This window comes from Polypterus senegalus, chromosome 17 (genome assembly GCF_016835505.1).
Source record: "Polypterus senegalus isolate Bchr_013 chromosome 17, ASM1683550v1, whole genome shotgun sequence".
Lineage (NCBI taxonomy): Eukaryota > Metazoa > Chordata > Cladistia > Polypteriformes > Polypteridae > Polypterus > Polypterus senegalus.
This window is the reverse complement of record NC_053170.1, coordinates 60,583,000-60,610,769: the sequence shown is the minus strand read 5'-3', so window position 1 is coordinate 60,610,769 and position 27,770 is coordinate 60,583,000. Positions and strand designations below refer to the sequence as shown.

General features: G+C 38.8%; 1 protein-coding gene across 1 annotated transcript in view; it reads left to right on the top strand.

The window, feature by feature from the left end:
- aspscr1 (ASPSCR1 tether for SLC2A4, UBX domain containing) overlaps window positions 1–27,770 on the top strand; it is a 796,571-nt gene that overhangs the window by 648,233 nt on the left and 120,568 nt on the right. The window contains exon 14 of the mRNA XM_039739373.1: window positions 17,687–17,738. Within this exon, the coding sequence (XP_039595307.1) occupies window positions 17,687–17,738 (52 nt within the window). The remainder of the gene's footprint in view (window positions 1–17,686; window positions 17,739–27,770) is intronic.

Sequence of the window (27,770 nt, the reverse complement as noted above, 5' to 3'; positions counted from 1 at the left end):
TCGCACGGTATAGCACAAGCACAGCTGAGAAGCTTTGATATGTGTGTGTGTGTGTGTGTATATATATATATATATATATATATATATATATATATATATAGGTGGTGGTCATAAAATTAGAATATCATGACAAAGTTGATTTATTTCAGTAATTCCATTCAAAAACTGAAACTTCTGTATTAGATTCATTCATTATACACAGACTGATGTATTTCAAAGGTTTATTTCTTTTAATTTTGATTATTATAACTGACAAATCAAGGTCCCAGTCTGGAGGAAGAGAGGAGAGGCACAGAATCCACGTTGCTTGAGGTCCAGTGTAAAGTTTCCACAGTCAGTGATGGTTTGGGATGCCATGTCATCTGCTGGTGTTGGTCCATTGTGTTTTCTGAGGTCCAAGGTCAACGCACCCATCTACCAGGAAGTTTTAGAGCACTTCATGCTTCCTGCTGCTGACAAACTTTATGGGGATGCAGATTTCATTTTCCAACAGGACCTGGCACCTGCACAAAGTGCCAAAACTACCAGTACCTGGTTTAAGGACCATGGTATCCCTGTTCTTGATTGACCAGCAAACTCACCTGACCTTAACCCCATAGAAAATCTATGGGGTATTGTGAAGAAGAAGATGCAATACACCAGACCCAACAATTCAGAAGAGCTGAAGACCACTATCAGAGCAACATGGGCTCTCATAACAACTGAGCAGTGCCACAGACTGATCGACTCCATGCCACGCTGCATTGCTGCAGTAATCCAGGCCAAAGGAGCCCCAACTAGTGCTGTACATGCTCATACTTTTCATGTTCATACCTTTCAGTTGGCCAACATTTCTAAAAATCCTTTTTTTGCATTGGTCTTAATTGATATTCTACTTTTCCCGAGATACTGAATTTTGGACTTAGTTGTCAGTTATAATCATCAAAATTAAAAGAAATTTTAAAATTTAAAAAGAAATTTGCAATACATCAGTCTGTGTATAATGAATGAATCTAATATACAAGTTTCACTTTTTGAATGGAATTACTGAAAAAAATCAACTTTGTCATGATATTCTAATTTTATGACCAGCACCTGTGTATATATATATATATATATATATATATATATATATATATAAAATATAGCACAAACTCAGCGAAACTGCGAGAGAGTTTTAAATGTCGGGTCTTAGCTAACATTAAATAAAGCCGTGGACATCGCAAAATCGCATGGGATAGCACATGTGCTCCGAGTGGCTCACGTGAACTGACTTTGCAGGACTGGGAAGGGTAAACCCATGCATGCAGCGTATGATGTCTCGGACACACTACTTCTCCGCTACGAAACACGGGTATCTGAGCTAACATTAAATACAGCCGTGGACATCGCGAGATTGCACGGGATAGCACAAGCACAGCTGAGCAGCTTCGATGTGTGTGTATATATATATATATATATATATATATATATATATATATATATATATATATATATATATATATATATGCACACACATATATATGTATATATAATTAAAGCTGTTATCTTTACAACAGTTGACAAACACGAAATGTAACTTGAACACAACACATCCTCCAAATACTAACCTGATTGAAAGAAGTAAGGATTATCAAATCCTTGATGACAGCAACACTCATAACAGTGACAGAACAATTACATTGACAATCAGGTTATGTTATTTTTAAAATGTTTCCTTTTTTTTTTCATAACTTCTTTAACACAGTACTTCTCCGCAGCAAAGCGCAGGTATTCTGCTAGTTATCATAATTTACATTTATTTACCCTGAAGTAGAAAAGGGACACTTTGTATTTTTGTATTATTATAGTGTAACGTCAGCACAGAGTACCGTGTGGTCTTCAGATTTTGTGAGATGAAGTTCACAGTACAGGGGTGAAAAGATGAAAATCACGTCAATTAAACACATTTAAAGTGAGAAGTATTCTATCGATCATAGTAGCTCTGCACCTACTAAAGTAAAGTCAAGAGGATAAAAAAGTGCAAACGTCTGGCAGACATTGACAAGGTTTGAATGTGAACCCAGGGAACATGTTCTGTGAGAGAGTGGCACTACCCCATTGCATCATCAAATTAGCCTTTTCTAAAAGGTAGCCTTCCAATAAATTCCACCTTTGTGCAGCTCATAATGTAGAGGTTTTTTTGAGATTGGGTCACAGGGTGGATGGCACAGTTTTGTGTAAATTTCATGAGACTGTATTTTTGGACTGCCACTGCCCTGTTAGTGAACTTTGACTTGTCTCCAATGTCCTCCAATGCAGTTTGTCCATGTTTGGTCATATACAGTCATTATTCTTCCATTTGATGTATGGAATAATTTTCAAGTTTTTATGTGAGTGATGCACCTGTAATTGCACGTGGTCCTTTGAAAACCCATATGCCAAACCAACTAATTGTCATTCTTTGTTAACAGTTGAAAACATTCTTGTAATTGGATATCAACTTAACATGAATCATCTTTTCAGCAGTATTTGTAGCTTTGGTTTATTTGCATCAAAGTTAAACTCCTTTTTCATGTGGTATTTATTTACATTTCTCCCCCCTCTATAAAGTATTGCTGCATTGGCGATACAGTTTTTGGCAGGGCAGGTTAGATAGGTAAGGTTACAGTGTCACTAGGAAAGGGTGTTAGCAGTGTTAGTGTGTTACTTAATGCTGCCTGTGACAAGGTGAATTTAAAACCACACATTTCCCACCACTGTCTCCAGCTCCACCCCAAACACCCACCCCCCACCCCCAACCCAATATTGCCCTACCCTGCATTTCTAAAGATCAGGGATTGCTTTATCTGTATTAGATGCCGTTTTACGTGATCATTGTTAACACTAGAATTACCAAAGCCTTCGAAAAAACTTGTAAATCTGGCCAACCTAAATCCCTTTGCACCTCTCCGTGAGCATCTTTTGTCTTGTAAATGTGTCAACCAGCACAAGCAGCAAGCTGCCTGCTATACCATCCTCCTACTGCTGCAGAAAGTGCAAGAAGTTCTCCCGGCTGGAGTTTTAGAGGAGAAATAATAGATCGTTATTTGGAATACATACATTTCATGTGTGTTCCGTGTCTGCAACAGTCTATGTAAACACTTAGTTAAAACAGAAACGTTTTTCACGTTTTAGTAATAAATGACAAAATGTTGACATAAACTGTATAATGTGTGAAGCCTGAAGTTTAAATATCAAATAAGCACTTTCACAAAAGGTGCAAGTGTAATACAACAGCTTCTGTGGTGCAGTGATAACAACTGCTGTGCAATCAAGAGACCATGGGATCGATCCAGGGTGCTGCACAAATTTACCATTTTGAATAGCTGTTATTGTTAATATTATACAATAAAAATATACATTTGTTTTGTGCCAGTAACAGCGTGTGTAAATTTATAGTACTTGTAAAAGTTAGCTTTTTATTTCACTTTTATTCTCTCAGTCATGATCACGATACAAACCCCCCTCCCCCCACAGATCAGACACTGTTAGTTTTTATTTGAAACTGCGAAAAACTATAGATGTGAGTGGTGTTTTGAGACAATGGAACTGGAAATTCAGTGATCTGGATGAATAAAAGCTGACACACAAATGCTTCATATCTCACCGTCACTTGAATTTTTTTTCATAACTTTTTTATTCCATTTTATTGAGTGTTCCTGCTCACGCTGAATTAGCATGCACCTTATGGTCCATGATGTGAAAGCCGCACTGACAAAAAACAGAGACATAGGTATATATGATATTTGGAATAATTCATTTTATGACCTGTATAGTACATTTCAGAAAACATTGTGGCACCAATGCAACATTATTCATATTATTCATATTCATTCACATGCCTTCTTGCGGTTGTAATCATTGACAGCATTTTTTTTCCAATCTTTGCCAGTCTCCACATTTTGGTACATGGTGGTGTTTCTTTTGTACTCCAGGACATGCAGAGGAAAGAATAGTACAGAGAGGTCAGTTCTGAAAAAAGTTAACTTTTACAAGTAAATTTATAAATTTATAACATCACAGAATTTACATTTACATTGTCTGAAAACACCACTCACATCCACAGTTATTCCCAGTTTCAAATAAAAACGTAACAGCGCCAGATCTGGGGTGGGGGGTTGTATCATGATCGTGACTGAGAGAATAAAAGTGGAAAAAAAAACAGTAACTTTTCAAGTACCATAAATTTACACTGGCTGCTACGAACACAAATCAAATATATTTTTTTATTGTATACTGTAATATTAACAATAAGAACAGCTCACTACTCAAAATGGTAAATTTGTGAGGCAGCCAGGATTGAACCTGCGACCCCTTGATTACAACTCAGCAGTTCTTACTGCTGTACCACTCTAAATATAATTTATATGGTTAGAGTTTATGGGGCTGCTAAAATTAAAATTACAAAGTTGTCAGTGCCATAACTGTAAACTACTTAGCAGGAAGGTAGCTTAAATAGAGAATTTCCCTAACTAAAGTCTCTTACACAACTTTTGAAAGTTTTTGTTTACTTGCACTTATCTGAAACAGATTTGGTCTTTATACAGAAATGTGAAATGCAAAACAAAAAAAAGATAAAGTTGGCCAATACAGCCCAGTTGCCATGTTTTTTTCTACAATGTCACACCTCAAATGCATATTTTTCTGAGAGAGCCATGCGGACAGATTCATCAGAGATGATTCCATTAAAAGCTTCTTTGGGCAATGTTCCGCATGGTAAAGAATTTCAAGTCATCATGTTCATTTACTAGGCCATATTTGTCAGATTTATTAATTTATTAATTTTTATTAGTTTTCCAAAGTTATGTACGATTGGTCTCGTCTGTTGTAGAAGATGGACATGTTGAGGGAACTCTGTTAGCGGTAGCGTTATTTTACCTTTTTTTTTTTTATATTTCTGAGGTGTCCTGTATTTACTCATCCTGGGAGTATTTAATTATATTACACGCAAGTAAAAATAAGAATCAGCGGCAAACAAAAGGGTTCAGAAAGAAAGGGAGAAGGAAAAAGATAAGGCAGCAAAATTTCCTCATGTTCACGGTACAGCCTCCCAGAGATGGACAGGCGAAGGTAAAGACCTGCCAGGACCTGACGCTGCAGCATTGGCTCCAGCCAAGAGTGTTAGTGGGAGAGAAACTGCAAGCGAGGAGGGCAAGCAGTATTTTTCGATTCCAGGATGACTATTGGAGTCAAGCATGGCCTTTTCATTCCCACTTTCAACTGCAGCTAATACCCCCTACAAGTCAGCCACATCATCCCCCACTGGACTCACAACTCTGCCTATGGAAAATGGGAAAGATAGAAACACACTATCTTAGTTGATGGTAATGATTGCTGCACTCTGGGATTTAGACATAAATGATATAAAGAAACATATAATGAAGGAAAATAGAGATATAATGAATATTAAGAAAGAATTGAAGGGCCTAAACGAGAAAAATGAGAAACGGCTTCGGGATATAAAAGCCCTGGAGATATGTATAAGTGCAAAGTTTACTACAACCTTTACAGAAATGCAACGAAAAATTGATGGAAAAATCCAGGAAAACAGGAGTAAATTATAGAGTAACATTATAGTGTTTCCTGCTCAACTTAAAGATGTTAAGCAAACATTTCTGACTCATGTTGAAATAGTTGAACAATCGACTTCCGCAGTGGATGAAAAAGCAAAATTAGAATGCAAAGTGCTCGCTGACAAACTGGTTGCCATGGATGATAGAGGGAATAACATCAAAATCAAAGGTCTTCCTGAAAAATGGTAAATTCCAATTCATTATCCAGTGAAATTCATAGCTGAACTATTCTCTAAAATAACCATAGATGACTTTAAATCAGACATCTTGATCTCAGCAGCCTACCGTATACATGGTTTGAATGCCTCTAAACTGAAAAGCCTGATTGTCCGTTTCAACAAACTACAGGCCGAAGAAAACTTGGTGTCTCTTCTCAAATTGAAAGAGGAGATTATATTTGAAAATAACTGCATTTTCCCAGATTTCTTCCCTGTACCAGCTGCTAAATGTGCCACATTCTTCAGCATTAACCAGTGCCTATGTAGAGCTGAAATCAGATACAGTCTCTTGTGCCCTGCCAAACTGAAAGTAGTTATTGAAGATCAGTTTTACATTTTTACTTCTCTGGACGAAGCAGATAAAGAGTTAAGACTGATCCCAAAATACTTTTGAAGTGCCCAATCATGAGTCACACCGTGTTCTGGCAAAGAAGATTCTACTTGGAAGACTGCAACCTGGACCATTTGTAATGCAACATTTCCTGCCACTATATATTATGTTTTATTTACTTTCCAGCCATCCTTTTTTTTTTTTTTTTAAAGCTTGAATTATTATATTGGTATCTATTTAATTAATTATATGCTCACTTGCTTATTTCAGAAAAGGAGTGGATGGCAGCCATGCACAGAATACATTCTAGCTCCATATGTGCAAACCATTCATTCATTCAACTTAAAATCTTTTATCAAGCACATTTATCTCACTTAAAATTGTCAGCTCCAGCCTCACTGGGTCACATGTTCTGAGCATGCACCAAATTAACAACATTTTGGACAATAATCTTTTGAATGCCTATCAGACAGCCTTGATGTCACAATCACTCCGAATCCATTACAGTAATAACTTTGTTTGGTGTACTCCCAGATGGGCTTAAAGTGGAGAAGGAAAAACACAAACCGTAATTGGCTTTCCCTCATTCTCATTTAGAAGATGTGCTCAAAACTCTTTTTAAATATGGCCGGATCTAATGAGTAACATTGTGGAATAAGCTTCCATTTCAGGGAAAAGGATACTCTTCTTTTCTTGCTGCTTTTAAAGAGTAGGTTTGGTTGTTGGCTGTCCTCTCTTTCTGTTTGGTGGGTGTTGAATTTTGCTGTAAGTTTGACTTGATTGTATGGAATGTTATCTTCTTCTAATTAAAATAAATTTAAAAAAGAGTAATAATTTTCAAACTTTAGATTACTTATCACTACACAGTCACATCAGAACTGAATCACTTGCAAAGCAGAATTTAGAGACTTAATCCTGGATAAGCAATTCTTAAGGTTCACAATCAACTTGTTTCATGTTTTATTATTTTACAATGCTTAAAAAAAGTTTCATGAAAATTCTGTCCTTAACAAAGTGTAGCCTGAGGTGATTGCCTCGTCACCTCACACTACACACTGGCCAAAGGTATAATATGTATGTTTTTGACAAAATGTGACATTCAATGACACAAAGCTATTTTGAAACAGCAGTGCCACTCTATGAAGTTAGACAATACTGACAAAGACATGTTGACATGGAGTGGCTGATTAATATGCACATTTAATTGAATGATTGGTGTAGTTGTGTCCTTTTTAGCTGTAGCAGGAATTACCCGGGACAGTGCCTGCATATCAAGGGTAAATTGATAAAATAGGAGGGTGAGGGAGGTCAGTTTTTTGGGACAGAGGATTGCAAGATGCAGAGAGAGACTGGTCTGAGCGATCTTCATGCAGCATGTAGTTTCTTGCTGATGAGCAACATCTAACCTGTGATAGGATCGTTGTGAGGGCAGACCGTGATACAGTTCAAACTATGCAGGTACTGACTTGAGGCGGCCAGGGATATCTGGCTGCAAATACTGACGAGAGGTGGCAATGAGGGAGCTATATGGGAAAACAATATGGAGGGCAGAGCCAATGCAGACTGGAGTAAGCAGAGCGAACAGTTTTGTTTAGAAAAGGTAGAGATATAAGTGTCCTTATTCAGCACAAGTACGGACGCAAACCAAGTGTAATCAAGAGTCCCCGGCTCGATCCTGACTTACTCCTATATTTGCCGTTTTCAGTAGTAAGCTGCTTTTTTTGTTAATATTATACAGTACACACACACATAAACTTGGTTTAGCGTCTGTACTTGCGCTGTTACTTAGAGTCAGATGGTTGGATTAGAGCACATGAGCTTATTCAGTCCACATGTTGATCTTTTTTTCTTTCAGTACATGTGCCTTCCCTGTTTGTTTATATATCTAGTGACTTCTCTGCCTGTCTGTCTTTCTCTCTATTACGCAGTGCTCTGTCTGTCTGTGTGTTATGGATCTTAAAAATAACAGTTATAAGGACACTTGTTCATGTTAATTGCAGTCTCAGTTGTTAAAAAATATTTTAAAAGGAGCATCCCACATGAAAATATAACGATCTCATTTAACTGACAGTGCATACCAATTTATACGTTTTATGTCCGTTTGAGGTTAAAAATAAAAAAACACTTTTTCCCCAACTGGGAATCAAACTCTGGTGTCTGAGGCATGGCAAGCCTGCTGGGCTCTGAGTCATCAAATCTTATCGCTAAGCCACAGAAGCTGTTGCATCATTCTTGAACCTTTAGTGAAAGTGTTTATTTGATGTTTGGACTTCATGCTTCACACATTCTATAGTTTATGCCTATATTTTGTAACATTTATTACTAAAGTATGAAAAATGTTCTGTTTTAACAATCTGTTTACACAGATTACTGCAGAAACGGAACACACATGAAATGCGTGTGTTCCAAATAATGATCTATTATTTCCACTCTAAAACTCCCCTTTACTCCGAGATAATCAATCAAGGAATGAGCTGGGAAAAGTTTGTGTATGTTCTAAGTCAGTGGGGGGATGGAATAGCCAGCTGCAAACTGGTCCACTACAAAGGACGCTGGCGAAGAGGTGTGAACAATTTTATGGTGGGCCGGATCTACAAGTTTTTTCGTAGACTCTGGTAATTCTAGTGTTAAGCTTTGGGTTAGAAAATATGTTGTTGTGCATATTTTGGTTTACACCATTGTTTGTCTCCTCATTTACAGTTCTAAATTTGGTCTGTCCTGAACTCCCTGCCTCCACCATTCACTCGTTTAAGCAATTCTAATAATCATAATAATACATTTTATTTATATAGCGCCTTTCCCATGCTCAAGGCACTTACAGAATATAAGAAAGATTGGGATTGGGATTCGTTTGATATTTATGTCTGCGTTTCTCCAGGAACTTTTTAATTACATGTGTAACAGCTATGTAAATATTTTTGTTCATTGTGATGAAATGTCCAACCTCTCGATTAAAGTGCTAATAAGCAATAAGATTTACAGAGGCAAAAACAACTCTTTAATATCCAATAAAATGAAAATTATAAAATATAGTGCTCTGTCCTGACATTAAAGAAATGGGAAGAAAAAAATGAGATTAATGTTCCTGCAAAAGAAAAAAAAGAATTCTTTGTACTTGTAAATCAGCCTTTACCTTAATTTTTTGTGTGTGTAAGATAAATTATTATCAAATGAAGATGCTTTCTTTTTGATCACATTGTGTTATTTTGATACTGGAAAGATCACCAAGACTTAAGAGACACAGACATGTTTATCATGTTACACAGTAAAAACTGCAGCTAGCCGGCTTACATGATTTTATCGTTTACCATCTCCATGTTTCACTGTTCTTGTTATTTTCCCATTATTAAAAAGTTGAAAGGGCATCTGTTTGTCACCCTTTGTACTTTCCAATTGGTACATACAGTGTTTGCATGGTAATGAGTATAATAATCCCATTACAATTTGGAACAAGTAGTTACCAATTTCTAATGAATAACTCCCTTTGATTGACTATGATAACTCTGCTGGTTACTAATGTAACTTGTATTGGCATTCAATATAAATTACATGTGTTAGTTAATAACAGAATCATATTTGTATTTTTGCACACATTCAGTTAAATTATTAGATCACTTTAACATATTTTTGTTTGGGCAGTACTCATTTGATCAAGTGCCGCTAAGTTGTTGAAACAGTGTATGGTTTTAGTAACCATGTAAAAACATTCCTGTTATTTATTGAAGAGCCTGCTGTTTGGTTAGATAAATTTAAAACTCCCAATGGTGTTTTTTTTTTCTTCATTTCATCTTATTGGTGCAGCTTTGGTTTTGTCTTGTTTTAAAACACTTATTTTGACTGTATGAAAATGTAAGGTACAATTGTTACATTGTTTGTTGTTTTTTTTTTTTGGGTTCAGTCTTCTTATTTAACAATCATCTTTCTGATCTTTGTAGCTTTCTGTTTGATCACCGAACTATAGCAAGCTACAGTATACTGTAATTCAAAATGGTTTCAATTACCAGTTGTAAGAGTGTTAACTAGTAACCTTCCTCTTCTAAACATACCCTCCAAAGAAATGGGGAATGTTTTGAACTTGTGTTAAATCCTTTTGGTCGGCTTGTATAAATCAGTTAAATTAAGAGCTATATTTTTGCTTTCTAGAACAAGTGCTGAGAATGTTATGGATTATGACAAGTAGAGAAAAAATAAATTAAAAACTTTTTGTATTTAATTCAAACAAATTACAAATATTTTCCTCCATCTAATATATAAAGCAGAGTCTATGTATGTATGTGTCTGTGTATGTTTGTTTGTCCGCCATACAAATTTGCACTGGGCATCCGATCGCCTCCAAACTGGGAATGGGGCTCCTTTGTGACCAAGTGGAGGTCATGGGAAAAATGTTCATGGTGAAGCGAAGGGCACAACCGACACAACGTTCGGCACACATGTTGCAACAGACGTTCATGGTGGTGCCATCTTGCAGCACGTTTGATCCCTGTATGTCGCTCTTTACCTATGTTTCTTTAAATTGCCAAGAGATGGTGCAAGTGTCCTAGTATGAGAAGGCCGACTGCTTTGATCGTGTGAAGGGGAACTGCTGTATGGATGTAAAACGTGAACGACCCAGTGCATGTGACCGGCTGACACACCCGCGTTTCCGCGAGTCACACTCCCACATGGACTAATAGTGCTGTATTTCATTTGCCAACCTCCGTTATATCGCACAACGCTTGAACAGACACTCACCTTAAAAAGACAGCATGCTTCCCCCACCATTTCCCCCAAATGCAGCACCGGTTGTATGTCACTTCTCTCTGTAGTTACCATCGGCAACGTCCGTTAGATGGCAGCACAGTTCAACACAAACGCTCCTTAAAAACAGAGCACCCCTCCCTGCCATTTTTCCCAGTACGGTTTCAGTGCTACTCTTTCTCACTGGCTTTCCGGATTTGTGGTGCTATTTGCTCACTTTCCGACTGACAGTATGATTTCAGTGTTGCAGTGATATATTTATGTCCTCTTGTAGAGGGTTCAAGGGGTCCAACGAGGTCAACCCCGATGCGTTCAAAGGGAATCTTAATTAGTGGAAGGGGGACTAGAGGAATCTGTCGCAGTTGACACTCAGGGCATGAGTTACAAAAGCGGTGGACCTCCTCATTAATCCCAAGACACTTAAAGCAGAGCTTAATGAGCTCTAAGATCTTTTCTGTTCCCAGAAGGGCGCCTAGGAGGTGCATGTGCACTAGTTCACAGATCTTCCACCAGAAGGTCTATGGGACTAGGAGTAGGGACTGTACCTCCCCCTCATGTTCTGCGACCCAATAGAGGAGATCATTGTTAACACTGAAATCCTTGAAGCCTACAAAAAAGGGCCACCTTAAATTCCTTCGCACCTCTCCATCAGCGTCTTTTGTTTTGCAATCAATCAGCACAAGCAGCAAGCTCCTGTTATCCCATCCCCCACCGATGGAGCTGATGTCAGTCGCAAAATTCTCAGAGCTTGATAGGGTATATACTATTTCATCTATTATATCTATGTATTATATCTATAGGGTAAATACTATTTCAGCGGAAGGACAAGAAGGGGGGCGGACGTGTCCGAAGGCAGGAGGAGAGGAGGAAGGTAAACAGTGTTGGTCTGAGAGTAGGAACTTTGAATGTTGGCAGTATGACTGGTAAGGGGAGCGAGTTAGCCGATATGATGGAGAGAAGGAAGGTTGATGTATTGTGCGTGCAGGAGACTAAATGGAAGGGGAGTAAGGCCAGGTGGATTGGAGGTGGATTGAAATTGTTCTATCATGGTGTGGATGGGAGGAGAAATAAGGTAGGAGTTATTCTGAAGGAACAGTATGTCAAGAGTGTTTTGGAGGTGAAAAGAGTGTCAGGCAGAGATTATGAAGCTGGAAATTGGAGGTGTGATGATGAATGTTGTTAGTGCATATGCCCCGCAAGTTGGGTTTGCAATGGATGAGAAAGATGATTTTTGGAGTGAGTTGGATAAAGTGATGAACAGTGTACCAAAGGGACAGAAAGTGGTGATTGAAACAGTTTTCAATAGACATGTTGGTGAAGGGAACAGAGGAGACAAGGAGGTGATGGGTAGGTATGGTGTCAAAGAGAGGAATGAAGAAGGTCAGAGGATAGTGGATTTTAGCAAAAGGATGGACATGGCTGTGGTGAATACTTATTTTAAGAACATAGGGTTACGTACAAAGTGGAGGAAGATGCACAAAGGTAGATTACATCCTATGCAGAAGAGTCAATCTGAAGGAGATTGATGACTGCAAAATGGTGACAGGGGAAAGTGTAGTTAAGCAGCATAGGATGGTGGTCTGTAGGATGACGTTGGAGATCAAGAAGAGGAAGAGAGTGAGGGCAGAGCCAAGGATCAAATGGTGGAATTTGAAAAAGGAAGACTGCAAGGTTGAATTTAGGGAGAAGGTGAGACAGGCACTGGGTGGTAGTGAAGAATTACCACACAGTTGGGAAACTACAGCAGATGTAGTAAGGGTGACAGCAAGAAGGGTATTTGGCGTGACATCTGGACATAGGAAAGAGGAAAAGGAAACCTGGTGGTGGAATAGGGATGTACAGGACAGTATGCAGAGGAAGAGGATGGCAAAGAAGTGAGATAGTCAGAGAGATGCAGAAAGTAGACAAGAGTGCAAGGAGATACGGTACAAGGTGAATAGAGAGATGGTGAAGGCTAAAGAAAAGGTGTATGATGAGGTGTATGTTGGACACTAAGGAGGGAAAAAAGGACCTGTACCGATTGGCTAGACAGAGGGACCGAGCTGGGAAAGATGTGCAGCAGGTTAGGGTAATAAAGGATAAAGATGGAAACGTACTCACAATCGAGGAGAGTGTGTTGAGCAGATGGAAAGAGTACTGTGAGATGCTTAAGAATGAAGAGAACGAGAGAGAGAGAGAAGAGGTTGGACGATATGGAGATAGTGAATCAGGATGTGCAACGGATTACCAAGGAGGATGTAAGGACAGCTATGAAGAGGATGAAGAATGGAAAAGCTGTTGATCCTGATGACATACCTTCGGAAGCATGAATGTGTTTAGGAGAGATGGCAGTGCAGTTTTTAACCAGATTGTTTAATGGAATCTTGGAAAGTGAGGGGATGCCTGAGGAGTGGAGAAGAAGTGTACTGGTGCTGATATTTAAGAATAAGGGGGATGTGCAGGACTGTAGTAACTACAGGGGGATGAAATTGATGAGCCACAGCTTAAAGTTATGGGAAAGAGTAGTGTAGGCTAGGTTAAGAAGTGAGGTAATGATTAGTGATCAGCAGTTTGGTTTCATGCCAAGAAAGAACACCACAGATGCGATATTTGCTCTGAGGGTGTTGATGGAGAAGTATAGAGAAGGCCAGAAGGAGTTGCATTGTGCCTTTGTGGACCTGGAGAAAGCATATGGCAGTGTGCCTCAAGAGGAGCTGTGATATTGTATGGGGAAGTCGGGAGTGGCAGAGAAGTATGTGAGAGTTGTACAGTATATGTACAAGGGTAGTGTGACTGTGGCGAGGTCTGTGGTAGGAGTGACGGATGCATTCAAGGTGGAGGTAGGATTACATTAGGGATTGGCTCTGAGCACTTTCTTATTTGCAATGGTGATGGACAGGTTGACAGACAAGATTAGACAGGAGTCCCCATGGACTATGATGTTTGCTGTTGACATTGTGATCTGTAGCGATAGTAGGGAGCAGGTTGAGGAGACCCTGGAGAGGTGGAGATGTGCTCTGGAGAGGTGAGGAATGAATTTCAGTAAGAACAAGACGTAATACATGTGTGTAAATGAGAGGGAGGTCAGTGGAATGGTGAGGATGCAAGGAGTAGAGTTGGCGAAGGCGGATGAGTTTAAATACTTGGGATCAACAGTACAGAGTAATGAGGATTGTGGAAGAGAGGTGAAAACGAGAGTGCAGGCAGGGTGGAATGGGTGGAGAAGAGTGACAGGACTAATTTGTGACAGACGGATATCAGCAAGAGTGAAAGGGAAGCTCTACAGGACAGCAGTGAGACCAGCTATGTTATATGGGTTGGAGATGGTGGCACTGACCAGAAAGCAGGAGACAGCTGGAGGTAGCAGAGTTAAAGATGCTTAGATTTGCATTGGGTTTGATGAGGATGGATAGGATTAGAAATGACTACATTAGAGGATCAGCTCAAGTTGGACAGTTGGGAGACAAAGTCAGAGAGGCAAGATTGCATTGGTTTGGACATGTGCAGAGGAGAGATGCTAGGTATATTGGGAGAAGAATGCTAAGGATAGAGCTGCCAGGCAAGAGAAAAAGAGGAAGGCCTAAGAGAAGGTTTATGGATGGGGTGAGAGAAGACATGCAGGTGATGGGTGTAACAGAACAAGATGCAGAGGACAGAAAGATATGGAAAAAGATGATCCGCTGTGGCAACCCCTAACGGGAGCAGCCGAAAGAAGAAAAAGAATGTTATACTTGAAGTTCACCATTTTCCTTTTTCTGTTAAAATTTAGTATTTCATGTTTCCATTCTGGGTTTCACCCCTGCCAAAATGGCCACTGCACCTTTAGCTTTGAAACGGTTTGAAGAAGTTTAATTTTGAAATGGTTATACATTTGTATCTGTATGCCAAAGCAGTTGCATGATAGAGACTTACACTGTGAGATTTTCCAGATAAGAATTAACCACTATTACAGCATCAATTTTCTTATCAATTGTCTTTATTTAGTCTGATTTTTGAAACACACAATCTGTTATCTTTCTGAAGAGGTTTCACTTTTTGCCAGTAAATGTGTTCCAATATGCTGTGTTTGTTGAGAACTGGCAAGGTATTTTTAAAAATACATTTTGGGAAAAGGAACTGCTACTCTGAAGGCCTGCATATGTTACTCTGACTCTTGAGTGAACCACACTTAATAAACAAATATGAAGCATTCCAAAATGCATTGCTGATAGTGAATTTAATTGGATGAACAGACATTTTTTTGCATGCATCAAATACATCTTCATATGTTAAAACACCCTGACAAAGCAGTTATGTTTTCTTTTGCACAGAGTTGTAATGAAGAAAATGTCTTACAGGTTTATTTTATTTATTTATTTATTTTTTTGGTATTATGTGGTCTTTACTGGCCCTATATAAGCTGTGAGAATAACTACCATACAAGTTTTGTGACTTCCTTAGATGAATGTGTTGTGATTAGAAAAGGTTTGTACATGCAGACAACTGCTCAAGCAAAAATAATTTAAAAAAATTGTGTGTGTCCTGCGGTGGGTTGGCACCCTGTCCGGGATTGGTTCCTGCCTTGTGCCCTGTGTTGGCTGGGATTGACTCCAGGAGACCCCCGTGACCCTGTGTTCGGATTCAGCGGGTTGGAAAATGGATGGATGGATGGACTTCAACTGTTTAAGGAGGATACTGATATTTTTTAGTAAATCAAGTCATCTGGCTCAGTTTATGACCAAAACATGAATTTCTTGGCTTCCAAACAGCTTTTTATTCAGGATAAGTACTTTTTTAAATGGAAATAAAATTTCCAATATTATAACTTTGTGCCCTTATGTAGTTTATGTTGTTAAAAAGCATTCAAATGTGACTTCTTTTTTGATTCTTAGTATTCTTGTTTTCAAGGCTACAGTCTTAGCTTATTTTTTCCCATACCTTTGCATTTGTCTTCATAATCAGCTAATGTAATAGGTTAGCTCCGGTCTCGTGTCAACTGAGTGTCAGGGAGAAGTCTAATAAGCAGGAACTCTTCCTTTCGGCCATAGTAATATTTGCAGATCAAACTTGTAAAGCATTTAAAAGCCAAAAATAAATAAATTAAAGCCTGACAAGCTTATGAGAAGCACACTTCTGATTGTATTGCATATACATAGATGTATACAGGTAAATACACTTCAATTAATTCCATTGATATATGCATCTCTCAAGATATACCATCATTTATTTATTCATTACCTCCCCAATAAAAGTCTTACTTCATAAAATCATCAGATACAGACAGACGAGAGTGCATCATCAGATGAGAATGCATAATATGACAGCTTTGTTGTCAGCAAAGTTTATTCTAAGTCAACATGGACTATTATTATCTATTTAAGCGTCAATTGAACAGTTATACTTAAGAGAGAATGACAAATGTAAGATGATTCTGTACTTTGGGATCATAAGAAAACTATCTTTTAAACTGTTTAAATGTTGAATTAAATATTTTCATGTGAGAGCATTATACATTTAATAAAATTGTCTATTCATTCAGGTTTTTTTTAAGAACACCTAATACTTACACATCAGACATGTTTGATACAATATGCATCACTAATTAGTAATCTTTGCCACATACATATCAATATTGTAATTAATGAAAAAAATCCATATCAGTCATGCCCTAGTCTTGTCACAATCATGACACAAATAATAATTTTGGTGCAAAGCTTGTGTTAAGTAATTTTTCAGTGTACGGTCTACAACAGGCTCTGCTGAGAGACCCCATTAAATAATGGTATGGTAAATGTTGCCCAAGTAGTCAGTAAATTCTCTCTCACTTGCTCTCTTTGTTAACTGAGGCTGTCTTGGTGCACTGGCCATTGTCTTTGCAGATGCCATCAGATCAGTTGCAGAGAAGCCAGGAGAGGGGATGGTTACAAAGTGCTATAATTCAATAGTTCCAGGGTTGAGCAGAGTAATGGTTGTGATGCTCCAGCATGTCCAGATTTCAGCAGTGGTGGGATTTACCAGGACAGGGTATTTTTTTTATTTTTTTTTTTTTTATTATAAGTTTAAGATAATACTGTTTTAGTACAGTAAACCAATTAGTACCTAACCATGAGCTTTAGTGTTTCAGTTGGTAGAGACCATGGAGTACCTTCCGACAGACTTATAAAAGTAAAATTGTCAAAGTAAGTCAGTCAGTCAGTCATTTTCCGACCTGCTATATCCTAACACAGGGTCGCGGGGGTCCGCTGGAGCCAGTCCCAGCCAGCACAAGGGCGCAAGGCAGGAACACATCCCAGGCACCGCAGGGCACACCCACACACCAAGCACACACTAGGGACAATTTAGGATCGCCAGTGCACCTAACCTGCATGTCTTTGGACTGTCGGAGGAAACCCACGCAGACACAGGGAGAACATGCAAACGGACCCGGGAAGCAAACCCGGGTCTCCTTACTGCAAGGCAGCAGCGCTACCACTGCGCCACCGTGCTGCCCAAATTGTCACAGTATAAAGCAATAATAACTAAAAAAAATAAAATACTTATTGTATATTAAAGAATACTTTTCCATATGCAGATTAGCTATGTGAGTTCAAAACTTATTAAATAGGCAGTAACGGTGATGATGCGCTAAATATGTATTATCTGCATTGCTGTCCACATGTGTATTAATTTGTTTTACGTTAATTATTTTGAGAGATTCCATCTTGCATTGTTCAAATGTTTTATGATTGTTTTATGTAACTATATAAGTTAGATTTATGTGTAATGTATGGCCAGAATGTATTGTTACTGAAGTAGCTACCATAGAAGTAGCTGAACTTATTAAATTTTATTATTTAAACATCTGTTGATTACAATTTATTTTATTTTAGGCCAACTTGTTTCCTGCAGCCCTGGTATATTTTGGATCCTCTGCCAAACCTGGTATGTATTTCAGCATTTTACTGTTTTAGTAAATACTGTACTACTGTTGTTTAAGGCAAAAGGTAAGATTTACAGTCATATGAATAAGTTTGGGAACCCCTCTCAGCCTGCATAATAATTTACTCTACTTCCAACAAAAAGTGGTATGCCTTTCATTTCCTAGGAACATCTGAGTACTGGGGTGTTTTCCAAACAAAGATTTTTAGTGAAGCAGTATTTGTTGTATGAAATTTAATCAAATGTGAAAAACTGGCTGTGCACAAATTTGGGTACCCTTGTAATTTGGCTGATTTGAATGCATGTAACGGCTCAATACTGATTACTTTCAACATCAAATTGGTTGGATTAGCTCGTTAAGCCTTGAACTTCATAGACAGGTGTGTCCAATCATGGGAAAAGGTATTTAAGGTGGTCAGTTGCAAGTTGTGCTTCCTTTTGACTCTCCTCTGAAGAGTGACAGCATAGGATCCTCAAAGCAACTCTTAAAACATCTTAAAACAAAGATTGTTCAGTATCATGGTTTGGGGAAGGCTACAAAAGCTATCTCAGAGGTTTAAACTGTCAATTTCAACTGTAAGGAAAGTAATCAGGAAATGGAAGCCCACAGACACAGTTGCTGTTAAACCAAGCAGGTCTGGCAGGCCAAGAAAAATACAGGAGCGGCATATGCGCAGGATTGTGAGACTGGTTACAGACAACCAACCCACAGATCACCTCCAAAGACCTGCAAGAAAGTCTTGCTGCAGATGGTGTATCTCTACATCATTCTACAATTCAGCGCAATTTGCACAAAGAACATCTGTATGGCAGGGTGATGAGAAAGAAGCCCTTTCTCCACTCATGCCACAAACAGACTCGCTCGTTGTATGCAAATGCTCATTTAGACAAGCCAGATTCATTTTGGACTGATGAGACAAGAATTTAGTTATTTGGTCAGAACAAAAAGCGCTTTGCATGGCGGAAGAAGAAAACCGCATTCCAAGAAAAACACCTGCCACCTACTGTCAAATTTGGTGGAGGTTCCATCATGCTATGGGGCTGTGTGGCTAGTTCAGGGACTGGGGCACTTGTTAAAGTCAAGGGTCAGATGAATTAAACCCAATATCAACAAATTCTTCAGGATAATGTTCAAGCATCAGTCACAAAGTTGAAGTTACGCAGGTGTTGGATATTCCAACAAGACAATGATCCAAAACACAGTTTGAAATCTACAAAGGCATCCATGCAGAGGGAGAAGTACAATGTTCTGGAATGGGCATCATAATCCCCTGACTTGAATATCATTGAAAATCTATGGGGTGATTTGAAGCAAGCTGTCCATGCTCAGCAGCCATCAAATTTAACTGAACTGGAGAGATTTTGTATGGAAGAATGGTCAAAAATACCTCCATCTAGAATCCAGACACTCTATAGGAGGCGTCTAGAGGCTTTTATATTTTCAAAAGGAGGCTCAACTAAGTATGGATGTAATATCTCTTTTGGGGTGCCCAAATTTATGCACCTGTCTAATTTTGTTATGATGCATATTGCATATTTTCTGTTAATCCAATATACTTAATGTCACTGCTGAATACTACTGTTTCCATAAGGCATGTCATATATTAAAAGGAAGTTGCTACTTTGAAAGCTCAGCCAATAATAAACAAAAATCCAAAGAATTTTTCATATGACTATATATGCAATCATTTTCTGTTATGTATAAGTCTAGTGATTCAAATTTTGTGTACAGTGTAAATCTTCATTATTTGTATTAACATTTTATTTTAAAGTGATCCATGTAAGCCTGGAGTTATTTATATTTCTCTATGTTAAGCTATGATTTTTTCAGAACACAAGCTTGTTGTAAATGTAATAATCCTTAGGCAGATGGTGTGGTGTAGTAGCTAAGGTACTGGATCCAAAATCTCAAGGTTGTCAGTTTATTTCATAGGTTTGACTCAATTTGTAATCTTGAACAAGTCACTGTGTCTCTGTAGTTATATGTTACACTTGAGTTGTTGTTCACAATAGAAATGCACAATATAAAAATAGATTGTTAATACTCCTACTTCTGCCATATTATAATGCAGTACTACTTAATCAATCCACTTTATTCAGTACAATATAAGTATACAAGTATATTTTTAATATCCACTTTGTGTTTAAATAATAATGTAATTTTGACTTTGCCGCTGTTTAACAACCATTTCTTTTAATTAACATTTACATGGATGGATGTGTACTGATGCAGCCCTGTAATTTGGCACAGAATTGAAAGAATTCTGACTACTTTAACTAGATGAATGCTTAAATCCTCCCATACAGTAAGAGGCGAAAAATCATCACTGACCCAATCCACTCATTATCTTTATCTCTTATCCCCTTTTGCTTGTTAAGCATACAGTGTTTGATTAGCCATGGAGGTCTTGTATAACAATTAGAACAATATAGATGAGAACAGCCATTCAGCCCAAGAAAGCTTGCTAGTCCTTTCCATTTAATTGCTGTAAGAAAAACATCAAATCTAGTTTTAAATGTCCCTACTGTCTACCACACTTCCTGTAGTAGCCTATTCCATGTGACTTTGGTTCTCTGTGTATTGAAAAACCGTGAAATGTTTGTGTGAAATTTACCCTTAATAAATTTCCAACCCCATAGCCTAAGATGAACTCTTTTTAAAATAACCACTGTATTATTTCCCTTTATATTGTTAAGCACTTAAGTGATGTCTCCTCTTAATCTCCTTTTATTTAAACTGATAAGGCCCAACTCTTTTAATCTTTCTTCATAAGCAAGTGGTACAGTCTATTTCTAATAAACAAGCTAGTCAAGAAGAAATATCCAGGCGCCCACTGGCAAGATTCTGAAACAAGCTGAATGAAGAATAACGGCAAGCTCTGTATAATACTTTTCTCCTCGCCTTTCATAAAGCTAAACACACATGTCCATTGTCTTCCTTTGCTGAGGATATTCCTTTTTTGGAGCAACTAGGAGTAAATGTTGGAGGTGCGTATCATTCATGTAAAGGGGGAATGCGGATCATTCAGACCATCACACGCTCTGTCAGCAGGGAGTTAAGAGCCAGGTTGGTGTCTGTTGAACTCTGGGGACTGATTTTTGTTGGATCCTAGGACATTACTAAAACCGTGCAGGAGTTTGTTTATATTTTGTCATTGTCCAGCAACAGAGAGTTTACAAAGGTCTTCTTTGGACTGACTGACCTGGGTACTTGACAGAATTGCATAGGCCATAATGGCTGGACTTGGGAAGCTTTTCCAGGACACCTTCTTGAATGATTGGATGACAAAGTTGGTCGCCGTATACATATATATGGCTGCTGTCAACGTTGGTATGTACAACAGCATTCTGCCAAAACTACGCCAACTAGCTGCAGTGGGAAGACTCTCTTGTGTATATTTTGTGCACTGCACACACTGGAAAACTTAGCAAAATCGGCTGATCACAGCGTTCCATACTGTGAGACCTTTAATCGGTCTGTGGTCAAGCTGCTGCAGTTTTATTTACAAAATAGGTGGAGCAAAAACACAGTAGTGCTGAAGAAGTTGTGTGAAGAGAATGAGATCTCCTTTGTGAAACTGGGTAGGTTTCATAATATCTGATGGTCTGCATTGAGGTATGACACACTGTTAAAAAATATCAAGACTATTGCCAGCCATTAAAATGCAGCTGTCCACAACTGATAGCAGTGACTTGCAACATATCTGCACAGGAAATTTTTTGTGTTTTCTGGCCAACATGCTTGACATTGGCAGCATTTTAAAGACTACATATGTTAGGTCTCAGAAGGAAAAGCTGATCATTGAAGAATGTAAGGATGAACTCATGGTAGCCATGGACCGTTCACATTTCTGCGTGATCATAAAGGCCGCTACAGGACACACGTTGTTTCTAATGCTGATGCTGACAGGGAGAAGACAAACTTACTCAGGAGGTTAATTGAGGAGTTTGAAATCAGATATGACTCCCTCAATTCATATGATCATTTCTTAGTATTTGATCCTTCAACTTGGGCCTCAGGAGAAGCAAGACCTCCACAATTTTGGCAACACAACAGTTTGTACCATTCTTCAGAAATATGATGCCACCTTGCAACTTGGCAGAAACACCAGAGTGAAAGAATAGATGTGCTTAACACCAGAATTACCAGAGCCTACGAAGAAACTCATAGATCCGTCCCACCTTAAATTGCTTCTCACCTCTCCATCAGTGTCTTTTGTCCAGGAAATGTGTGGATAAGCAGCAAGCAGCCTGCTATCACATCCCCCCACCCCACACAGTTTTCTCAGCTCAAGTCTGTTTCCTTGAGTGTCAGTTTCTTGGAGTTGTATAGAGTGAGAAGTCAAGCAAAATAACACCTTTTATAAGTACAATAGTTCGTTATTTGGAACACTTGCACTTCATGTGTTGCATACCGTTGCACCACCGAAGCAATCGTAGCAAATGCATGTCAATCCCTAACATGGGTTCTTTTTCTGCAGTTATATTCTTGAATAGAAGCGCACTTGTTCTGTTATATTTGTACCTTTTGTGAAAGTGTTTCTTTGATATTTGGAATTCAGGCTTCACACATTATACACTTCATGTCTACATTTTGTCAATTATTTCTAAAACATGAAAAACGTTTCTGTTTTAACGATGTATTTACATAGATCGTTGTAGACACGGAGCACACATGAAATGCATGTGTTCCAAATAATGATATAGTATTTATAAAAGGTGTCATTTTGCTTGACTTCTCACTCTATACAACTCTAAGCAACTAAGCAACTTGCACGCTGGTAAACAGACTTGAGCTGAGAAAACTCTGTGAGGTGGGGGATGTGATAGCAGGCTGTTTGCTGCTTTTCCACACATTTACAGGACAAAAGACGTTCATGGAGAGGTGAGAAGCGATTTAAGGTGGGACGGATCTACAAGTTTTTTCGTAGGCTCTGGTAATTGTAGTGTTAAAGCAAGCAGGAAAATACTTGGCAACATCCTCTGTGTATGGCTTGGTCCACATTATAAATGTAAGCAATCTAGATGCTTACTCTAATATCATCAATGTGGTTAAACTGTCTCTTATACTGCCTTTGAGCAGTGCAGCCTGTGAGAAGGAATTCTTGCATCTAAACATAAAAAAGAAGTATAGATCTCATCTGTCACACAGCCCTGATGCACATTAACTTGTCAAGGAAGATCACAGAGACATTGACCCTGTTGACCTGTGGATGGAGTCAGCAAAGAGGCAGCTCAACCAGGGACATGGATGTGCATTTACAGCATCTTCATCGTCTTTAATACAAGAAGCTGAGGTAGACACCAATTGAGGACAGTGAGGAGGACTCCACTTACTAAGACCTCTCTACATATGGGGTGATTACCAAACACCATCTCCTGGTACTTACCTCAGTAACTCACTTAAAATGTTATGTGCACCCCTGGTTATAAAGCTTGAGCATAACCTCCTTGGGCTTGTACTCTACAATAATCCAATATTCTTTTAGCTTTCTTAAAGGATTATGAACACTGTCTGGAAGCTGAAAGTGTCAAGTCCACTGTGACACCTCAGTTCTCCTCATAAGGTGTACTTTCGATTTTCAGACCTCCCATTGTGCATTCAAAGCTAGCAATTTTACTCCCTACATGGAATACTTTATATTTATAGATATTAAATGTCATCTGTCACAAATGTGCCCAAGCCTGCATGCTGTCCAAGTCCTTCTGTAATAACTCAACAGATTTGAGATTATTTCCCAATCCACCTGTTTTGGTATCATTTGCAAACTAAACCAAGTTGTTACTTATATTCCTGTCCAAATCATTTATATATGTTAAAAATAGAAGCAGCCCTAGCTCCGACCACTGTGGAACACCACTGTTACCATCAGCCAATTCTGACAGGGTTCCTTACCCCATAACCCTCTGCTTCTTGTATCTCAGCCAGTTTTACACCCATCTACAAACAACACCCAGAACTCCCACTATTTTTACTTTGATGCCCAACCTCTCGTGTGGAACCTTATCAAATGCTGTCTGAATGTCAACATAAATAATATATGGTACAGTTTGATCATGTCCTTTTGTTGCTTCCTCATGGAATTCCAGCATGCTAGTTAAACATGATCTCCCTCTTCTGAACTCATGCTGACTGTTGCCGTGTTGTTGCTCAATCTTATCCTTAATAATTCCTATGAAGTAAGATCGCTGTCAAAAATAACTCATAATAATTTAAGTTATGTTTACATTTCATGTGTCAATTATGCTTGTGCTTCTGAAAGTTACTCTTGCTTCTGAAAATTATGAGTACAGTTCTCAGGCTAGAACAAACTGTCAAAAATATGTCACAGGACGCACAAGACATTCTCTATCGAAGAAGAAACAATCAATTTTTGCTGCTATGCATGTGCCGCAAAGGTGGAACAATGGAGTTATTTTTGACAGCGATCCTACTCCATATATATGGCCTAAAGGGCCTATTTGCCCGTCAGTTCAGTTGCTGCCTCGGTGTTGCATGTTTATGATATAACTGGATGTCTCAGAGCCCAGAGTTTTCCCTAGCAGAATTTAGTGAATGTCCATGGGCAATCAGCCCAGTCTGTGGCACTAATCCATCACAAGGAGTGCACCATTGGACCGTCTATTTACTTCACCTATGGGTCTTTGGGAGGTCTGGTGTTTTTCTTAAGTTTATCTCTTCTAGCCAGTTTCTCATTTACACAACTTGTTCAAAGCAGTTACTTATTCAGCGTTAAAAGCCAGTCAAAATATTCTGCAGCATATAAAGATATTAGCATGCATCACTAAAATTGGCCTTTTATTTGAAAAAAGAAATCAATTTTCCACATTTTATACCTCATTGGACCAACTTAATTTTCAAAGTTTTTGTTAAATGGCAGTTTAGTTTTGCCCAACTCAATGACAAACTTGGCACACCATCATATCTAATGAGTAAGATGTACTCTGATGTTTAATAGGCACAGTAAAGCATTAGGTGATATTGGGTAGTCCTCATTTTCACATATGCTTTTGTTATATACAAAAGGGTACATGGCTCAAATTGAGAGGCAAAGTTGGCACATTCCCATATCTAGTAAATTGAATTAGATGTTTAGTGGGCACTGCAGAGGGTTATGTGGCATTGGGCTACACTAGTTTTGAGAAAAGAAAGATGCCTTTGTTAAAGTACAGTTGAACTTTGGGTTCACTGGTCGGGTGGACTGGCAAATTTGTCATATTCCCATATATCTAATGAACACATTTCAATGTGATATTCAACTAGCATTATACAGGGTTGTATGTCGTTGACCCACTCTAATTTTCAGAGAAAAGTGAATGCCTTTATTAAAGTGCAGTTGAGTTTTGCTGTCCCAATGCAGTTACATGGATCCATCCGACTGGTAAACTTGACAATGAATTAAATTATCTGTGATGTTTAATGGGAAGATGCCTTTGTTAAGTTGCAGTCGAGTTTAATACAGTCCAATGTGTGCACCTGTCTCAAATTGACTGGCAAATTTGTCACATTCACATTTTTATTGACATGGATTAACTTTGATGTTTAACAGGTGAAGTACAGTGTTGTGCAGCATTTTGCAACCCTTATTTTCCTAGCTTTGTGACAAGATTACTTTTTTATGTTTCAGCTGAGATTTACCTGGCCCAAAGTGAGTTTATGGGTGAAATTGGCTGGCAAACTTGCCATATCCAATGAATAGGTTTCACTGTGATGCAGAGTTGTCATTGTAAAGGGTTAAATGGCACTTGACCACCCAAATTGTAATAGCTTTGTGACAGGATGGGTGCCTTTTTTTAAATTTCAGTTGAGTTTTTCTTGTCCCAACATGGTTGCATGGGTCTTACTGACTGGCAAAGTTGGCACACTGTAATCTGATGAATGAGATTTATGTGATATTTAATTGGCACAGAAAAAAAAAAGCTTTATGCTTTCTGGAATAGTCTCCAACTTCCCCGGGACTCTGCCTCTGCTCAGGATAAAGTGAGATTAGAAATTGGATGGGTGCATGGATAAATACGTAAATAAATAAAAGTATTGTCAAACATGACACTAAATAAATAATATGAAATGCAAGTACGAGGGGGAGTAAAGCTAAAGTAGCAAAACTGATGTAATTTCTCAATGTAGTCTCCACCCTTCTCAATGCACTTGCACCACCTGCTGGGAAGTGCCTGGATTTTAGCAGAATAAAAGGTTTTGTCTTGTCCTCAGACTTCTTCAGGGCCTTCGATCACACTATAGGCAATGTGTTAGAGAACATTCAAGATAAGCTAGATTATTTCATACAATATACCTAAGGCTCCCCTTAATACATGGGTAAAGGATGTGCCCGAATACCACCAAGGCTAAGCTATGCAGAAGCCAGAAAGCTACTTGACAGTTATTATGGTGATCAGATATACAGTGCATCTGGAAAGTATTCACAGTGCATCACGTTTTCCACATTTCGTTATGTTACAGCTTTATCCCAAAATGGATTGCATTCATTTTTTTCCTCAGAATTCTACACACAACACCCCAAAATGATAACGTGAAAAAAGTTTACTTGAGGTTTTTGCAAATTTATTAAAAATAAAAAAACTGAGAAATCCCATGTACATAAGTATTCACAGCCTTTGCTCAATACTTTGTCGATACTCCTTTGGCAGCAATTACAGCCTCATGTCTTATTGAATATGATGCCACAAGCTTGTCACACCTCTCCTTGGCCAGTTTCTCCCATTCCTCTTTGCAGCACCTGTCAAGATCCATCAGGTTGGATGGGAAGCGTTGGTGCCACAGCCATTTTAAGATCTCTCCAGAGATGTTCAATCTGATTCAAGTCTGGGCTCTGGCTGGGCCACTCAAGGACATTCACAGAGTTGTGCTGAAGCTACTCCTTTGATATCTTGGCTGTGTGCTTAGGGTCGTTGTCCTGCTGAAAGATGAACCGTCGCCCCAGTCTGAGGTCAAGAGCGCTCTGGAGCAGGTTTTCATCCATAATGTCCCTTTACATTGCTGCAGTCATCTTTCCCTTTATCCTGACTAGTTTCCCAGTTTCTGCCGCTCAAAAACATCCCCACAGCATGATGCTGCCACCACCATGCTTCACTATAGGGATGGTATTGGCCTGGTGATGAGCGGTGCTTGGTTTCCTCCAAATGTGATGCCTGGCATTCACACCAAAGAGGTCAATCTTTGTCTCCTCAGACCAGAGAATTTTGTTTCTCATGGTCTGAGAGTCCTTCAGGTGCCTTTTGGCAAACCCCAGGTGGGCTGCCATGTGCCTTTTACTAAGGAGTGGCTTCCATCTGGCCACTGTACCATACAGGCCTGATTGGAGGATTGCTGCAGAGACGGTTGTCCTTCTGGAAGGTTCTCCTCTCTCCACAGAAGACCTCTGGAGCTCTGACAGAGTGACCATTAGGTTCTTGGTCACCTCCCTGACTAAGGCCCTTCTCCCCTGATCGCTCAGTTTAAATGGCCGGCCAGCTCTAGGAAGAGTCTTGGTGGTTTCGAACTTCCTCCACTTACGGATGATGGAGGCCACTGTGCTCATTGGGACCTTCAAAGCAGCAGAAATTTTTCTGTAACCTTCCCCAGATTTGTGCTTCAAGATTATCCTGTCTCGGAGGTCTACAGACAATTCCTTTGACTTCATGCTTGGTTTGTGCTCTGACATGAACTGTCACCTGTGGGACCTTATATAGACAGGTGTGTGCGTTTCCAAATCATGCCCAATCAACTAAATTTACCACAGGTGGACTCCAAATAAGCTGCAGAAACATTTCAAGGATGATCAGGAGAAAACAGGATGCACCTGAGCTCAGTTTTGAGCTTCATGGCAAAGGCTGTGAATACTTATGTACATGTGCTTTCTCAATTTTTTTATTTTCAATAAATTTGCAAAAATCTCAAGTAGACTTTTTTCACGTTGTCATTATGAGGTGTTGTGTGTAGAATTCTGAGGAAAAAATGAATTTAATCCATTTTGGAATAAGGCTGTAACATAACAAAATGTAGAAAAGTGATGCTCTGTGAATACTTTCCGGATG